The 5,878-nt window shown below is 60.9% G+C and overlaps 1 protein-coding gene across 1 annotated transcript in view; it reads right to left on the bottom strand.

Annotated features, from left to right (window-relative positions):
• Positions 1–228: 228 nt before the first annotated feature.
• Positions 229–5,878, bottom strand: part of ERFL (ETS repressor factor like) — a 29,387-nt gene continuing 23,737 nt past the window's right edge. The window contains exons 3-7 of the mRNA XM_007996944.3: positions 5,433–5,512; positions 2,429–2,663; positions 1,840–2,035; positions 1,624–1,741; positions 229–1,208 (exon numbers count right to left, since the gene is read on the bottom strand). Of these exons, the coding sequence (XP_007995135.2) occupies positions 760–1,208; positions 1,624–1,741; positions 1,840–2,035; positions 2,429–2,663; positions 5,433–5,499 (1,065 nt within the window). The 5' untranslated portion in view covers positions 5,500–5,512 and the 3' untranslated portion in view covers positions 229–759. The remainder of the gene's footprint in view (positions 1,209–1,623; positions 1,742–1,839; positions 2,036–2,428; positions 2,664–5,432; positions 5,513–5,878) is intronic.

Below are 5,878 nucleotides of genomic sequence, written 5' to 3'. Positions count from 1 at the left end.
TCTGTGTGTGTGAGGGTGTGGTGAGGCCTGGCGTGGCATCTGGAACTCTCTCTGTCTGGCGTCGACTTCCTGGGTCTGTGCCTCTGCGCCTGCCTCTAGTTGTTCATTCATTCATTCATTTCTTTGTTTGAACCGTTACTCCCCAGGCACTCCGCACACACACTGGGTATGAGGCATCCCCCTGACACTGCCCTCCAGCTCCCACCCCCAATCCCCCATGCTCAGCACCCGGCACCCCGAGTCTCACTCTCTGTTCTTTTATTTCTGTAGTAAACTCTCTGGAGGTGACTGTCGGGATCATGGGGAGCTGGTGGGAAGGGGGCCCCTCCTGGGTGGGGGCTGGGGGCGGGGTTATTGCTCTGAGCTCCCTGTCCCCAGGGGGGCCTATGTGGGGGGTGTCAGGACTGGGGCCAGCACAGGGGGGTTGGAGACACGGCCACACAAACACTTGGGGCACAGCACAGGGGTGGGCGGGTGGGGAAGGCTGGGCGCCATATTGCACTTTGGGAGTGGGGCCAGGCGGGGACCCCCCTCAAACTGGAGCCTGGGGAGGAGGCTGGAGGCCATCACATTCCCTCTGTCCTCTGTGGAGGGGGAAGTGAGACCCCACCTCTGGGGCTGGGGAAGGAGACTGGGGCAGCAACATGCCCAGACCCGGGAGGTGCTGAGGGCTGGTCCTGGGCCTTGGGCCAGGCATCAAGGGCAGAGGGGCGGCTGCCCTGGTCCCTGCCTCAGCGGAATCCATTGCCCCCTGCCGACTCAGCTGCCAGTCCCCCCTTTGCCTGCCTTTGCCTTGGGGGGCACCAGGAGACCCTCATCGCCCTCGCTGTCAGAGCTGCAGCCGCTGACGTCGGTGATCTCCAGCTCCGAGTCGCTGTCCTCCTTCCCACCAAGGGCAGCCTCTGGACCCCCAGCCCCTGGCAGTGCCAGGCGAGGGGCCGCTGCCAGGCCCGAGGGGCGCTCGGGGCCCAGGCCCTCCCCTGTCGAGGCCAGCAGGGGCACGGCTGTGGGGCCTCCCCCTGCCCCTGCCGAGGGCAGGTGGCTCAGGGAACTGGCCAGAGGGTTGGGGTAGAAGTGCGGGGGATAGAGAGAGGGAGGCAGCTTGGGGAAGGGGCCCGTGAGGTACGGGTTAAAGTTCCAGGGGTACTCAGGGAAGGCGCGGCCATAAGGACCCAGCAGGCCGGGGGGCTTGGAATAGCTGGTGGCACCTGGGGGGCACAGGGGTAGGTCAGGCTGGGGTGCCTGCCTACCTGGGGACCAGCAAAGGGGGCTGCCTCCCTGCCATATCCCCCCCCATCTCCCTGCGTCCCTCCTACATGGCATCTCACCCCCTCACACAGCTTCCCCCAACTCCACCTCCTCCCACTCCCCCACTTGTCTTCCCATTCCTTAAGCACCCCTGAAAGCCCTTGTCCCCCTCTCATTTCCCCTCCCTCACCTCACATCCTTTTCTGGGTTTTACACACGCGCGCACACACACGCATGCACACACACACACACATCCTACAGCCTGGCTCTGGGCCCCCTTCCCCATCCTTTCTCTTGTCTTTTCTCATCCTCTTCCCTCAAACCTGCAGCTTCTCCCACCATGCCCCCAGCACCCCACAACCTCCAGGCTCTTACCAGAGCCCAGGAACGGGAAAGGGCTGTCCAGACGCAGTTTATCTGTCTCAGAGGTGAACAGGGGTGTCCGGGTCCCTGGCTCTCCCAGGCGTGGAGCAGAGAACAGGGTTTGCAGGGTCTAGAGAGGGAGTGGGGGAAGCCGCCCTGCTCAGACTGTCCCCTCCCCAGAGTGGGCACCAAGTGCCTCGGTTCCAGGACCCCAATACCCAGACTCACCTCAGGGGTGAGGGGAGGAGCATCTGGCCCTGGGGCCCCCCCAAAGGGACTGGGGGTCAGCAAGAGTGGGGAGCCGGTGGCAGCTGCCGCCATGTCCAGCAGCGGGTAATTGACAAGCACAACTTTGCTGAAGTTGAACTTGTAGGTGAACCTCTTCCCTTTGGTCTTGTGGAGAATCCGCTTGTTGTAGTAGTAACTGTGGGGAGAGCGGTGGTGCTGGGGAGGTGCAGGGGGAGCCTTGGGGCGGGATCTGGGGTTTCCTAATGCGTGTGCTGTCCCAGGCACGATGCACAGAGCACTAGAACTTGGGGAAACTGAGGCTCACAGAAGTCCCTTAACAGGGATCACAAGGCAAGGAAGGGTTGAGGCAGGAGCGGGGACCCTGCCCTGCGAGACTCCAAAGCCCAGGTTTAGGGGTCCTTCCTCCTTGCCTCCCTTCCACTCACAAGTAGCTATGGTGGCTACTCACACACAGCCCTGTGCCTTGTGGGATCCAGCAGGAACCTGCCCCAGGATGCAGAGGGGTCACCAGAGGGACAGCGGGGGGGGAAAAGGACAAGTTGGGATCCAGCCCCCAGCCCTTCCTCACCGCAGGGCCCGGCTCAGCTTGTCGTAATTCATGTGGGGCTTGCATTTGCGAATGCCCCACAGCCGGGCCACCTCGTCAGGGTCTTTGATGACAAATTCCCCGTAGTCCCCCTGCCAGGCGATGACGCCCTGGTACTCCTCCTTCTGCAGCAGCTCCAGGATAAAGTGCCACAGCTGGATCTGCCTCGAGCCAGGGGATGACTCTGGCTTGTAGGCCCAATCCGGGAAGGCAAACCCTGGGGACGGGAGAGAGGGAGTGGCCTGGAGTCAGGATGCCAAGTCCAGGGCTCTGGGTCCTGCTGGACTCAGTAACCTGAGAGGCATCTAGTTCTCCTCCAGCCTCAGGCATCTTCAGGGACCTGGTTTCCACTCTCCAAACCTCCTCCCCTGGTGTCTGGTCCCCAAATTATCCAAATATGGGCAAGAACCCAGTCATCCAGGGACGCTGTGTTGGTACCAGTCTGATCCCCTACCTTAGCATAGCTCCCCCAGGCTCAGCATCCGGAGATGGAGGTAGGAGGGATTGGCTTCCTGCACCCATGACAGTTAGGAGGAATGGGAGAGAGGGGCACCCCCTCCCCAACAGCGTTAGTCTTCCCACTGCCCCCAGCCAGCCCCAGGAGGTCTCTGGTCTCTCTTGTACCCTGCACTGCCCCCAGCTCTTGCTGTCTCCGTTCCCCATTCCCTGTCCCCTGCTCCACCTTTTGGCATTCCCCAGAGCCCCCCACTGACCCACCCTGGCATATCCAGGCTGGGGCTGTGTGCACGTCTGTACCTGCCTGTGTATTTGTACCTTTCCCATCCCTGTGTCCCCTCCACCCCATATCCATGCCCATGCCTGTCCAAGAGCAGTCCAGAACAGGGTGTGTGTGCGCATGCACACATGTATGCCCACGGAGGACGTGTCACACAGACATCAGTTCACTTGCCTGAGACACAGCCACACTGGGACACAGGCACACCGGAGTGCCATACGCATGCTGGGGGCCACCAAGGCTGACATGGCAGACATGGGCTGCCCAAGACTCAAGGTCACGTCATCTCAACAACCCCACAGTGCACACCCAGCACAACACACAATTACACATCTCAAGACTGGAACCTGCTAACAACACAGATGCATGAAAAGACACACACAGGACCCCAAATACCCAAAGAACACACTGTACAATGGAGACGGTGAACACAGCACCAAGATATTCATGTCCCCAGACACACAGGGTGACAGCGTGTCAGTAGAGCAACTTCCCAAACCCGCACACAGAAGTACCCATGTGTCAGCACTGACACCCACGGCTCACATCATGTCTCCATGCAGAGGGGGGTACCCCACTGTCCACATACCCCCAGGAGCTGGGCACCCCAAAATCTCGCCTCCCATGCAGAAGGCCCCAAGTCCTGGGTCCAAATTCTGTGCTCACTCCTATGCCACATCCTATGCCCCCTTCCCCCTCCTTAGAGACCCCAGACCCAGGCATGAAAATAGAAGGCAGAGTGAGTCCATACAAAGCTGGCAGCAGTGCAGAGAGGGGAGGCTGCGGTGCGCCAGGGCAGGCGAGACCAGCATCGCCGTGTCCACTTGCTGTGTGATTACGGGCAGGTCCTTACCCTCTCTGGTTTAGAAGTTCAGAAGTGGAAGGCAAGGGGGCGTAGGGTCACACGCAGGCTGCCTGGTGTATAAAAGTGGGTGCTTGTTCCTCCCGGGGAGCTCCAGGTAGTCTCCTTCTTGAGGGATAATTTTTATCTCAATTCATTTTTGGGTCTTTCTCAGCTCCCATGACAGGGCTGGATCCAGACTCCAGCTCTGACCCATTCCACACCCAGAACACGTCCTACTGGGGAGGCAACTGCATCACAGACACACCCACAGGACCCCAAGGTGACAACGGGACACCCAACCCGGACACTCCATTTGTCTCTGAATGCACACCCTCAAATATGTCGTACCTGTGAGGCACAGGCACAGCTAGAGAGAAGACCCCCAAACTCAGTAGGCAGACACACACATGTGACAGACAAACCCCCAGAATTCACTCATGCACACATGGACCCTACACTGAGAACCAGACACAGCCCCCAACAGAGGCCCATGGACACATCCCCCCACAGCACCAAATGCACCAAGACATCCATTCGGAATGCCATACACCATGAGACAGACCGCAAGAAACAGGCAAAGGCTCCTCACCCCACTCAGTCAGAGGTACAGTCGCGAGCCGGCAGACACCCCTGTCCCAAAATGCAGACACGCCCAGCCCAGAGGAGACACTCCAGTAGCCTCAGATGGGCACGTACAAGCAAATACACAAGCTCACACAAAGGCTGTGCAGACACATTCTCCCAGTGTGACCCCTTCTAAAAACACTCAAGTGTGACACAGGGACACACTCTGAAATGAGACCCCAAATAACCAAGCGCAGTTTCTCTCTCTCACACACACACCCCTCCCGCTGCACATCAGCATGGTGTCTGACCAGCCTCACCGTCCACCACCCCCAGTTTCAAACCTCCACTCTGAGCAAGCTGTCCTCTCTCCTGGGTCTCGGGCTGGCTGGGTCATGCCTGCACGTCCCCCTGACTGGGCAGTGCCATCTGTCCATCTGTCCATCCATGCTCCCCCTCCCCGGAAACCCCTCAGTGCCCCCTCCAGCCCAGTCCCTGCTCTCTTTCCCCGCAGGTCTTGCGTGGGAGCAGGCTGAGAGGTGCATGGCAGGGATGCCCGGGCCTCGGGCCCCTCTGTCCTCACCCCTCACTCACCTCCTTACCTTGCCCACCCTCCCAGAAGACCCACATATCCCAGCAGGCAGGTGGCAGGGTAATCTGGCTGCGAAGTTTTTAGCCAAGTTTCTCCGAAGGGGTTTGATTTGGGGGACTCTGACCAAGACTGAGAGAGAAGGACCCACGGACTAGAGTGAGACACGTGGAGACACGGAGAGAAGGGGGTGCGGCTCACTGGGGAGGCCTGAGGGGTGGGGGAAGGAATGGGGGAGGTCCGGGCCAGTTACCGGGGGTCCAGAGAGCCGGCAGGGCGGGCGGGGCGAAGAGAAGGTCGGAGACGCAGCTACAGTCCATGGCGGAGCCGGCCCTGCAGAGGCCGGGACGGACACACGGGGACGGGGTAGGCAGGAGAGACAGACACAGGTCAGCCAGCAGTGCGCTGCCCGGGGCCTCCCCCTCTCCCATGTCCCCACCCCAGCCCTCTGCCCTCTCCCCGCAATCCCTTCTGCCCACTCCCTCCCGCAGGCACCGCTCTGTCACCAGCCGCTCCCAGCCCCGAGCCCCCAGCACCCCGTTCCTTCCCTCCCAGCCTCTCCTCCCGCAGCCTCCTCCTCACTCGGTGCCTCCATCACTAACCACGCCGCTCCCAGCCTCCCTCCCCGCTCCCCGCCACTCGCTCACGCTCTCACACTCGCTGGCTCTCACGCCCGCCTGCCCAGTCTCTGCTGCCGTC

Source organism: Chlorocebus sabaeus, chromosome 6, assembly GCF_047675955.1.
Source record: "Chlorocebus sabaeus isolate Y175 chromosome 6, mChlSab1.0.hap1, whole genome shotgun sequence".
Classification (NCBI taxonomy): Eukaryota; Metazoa; Chordata; class Mammalia; order Primates; family Cercopithecidae; genus Chlorocebus; species Chlorocebus sabaeus.
Note: the sequence above shows the minus strand (reverse complement) of the source record. Positions and strands in the feature narration are given on the sequence as shown.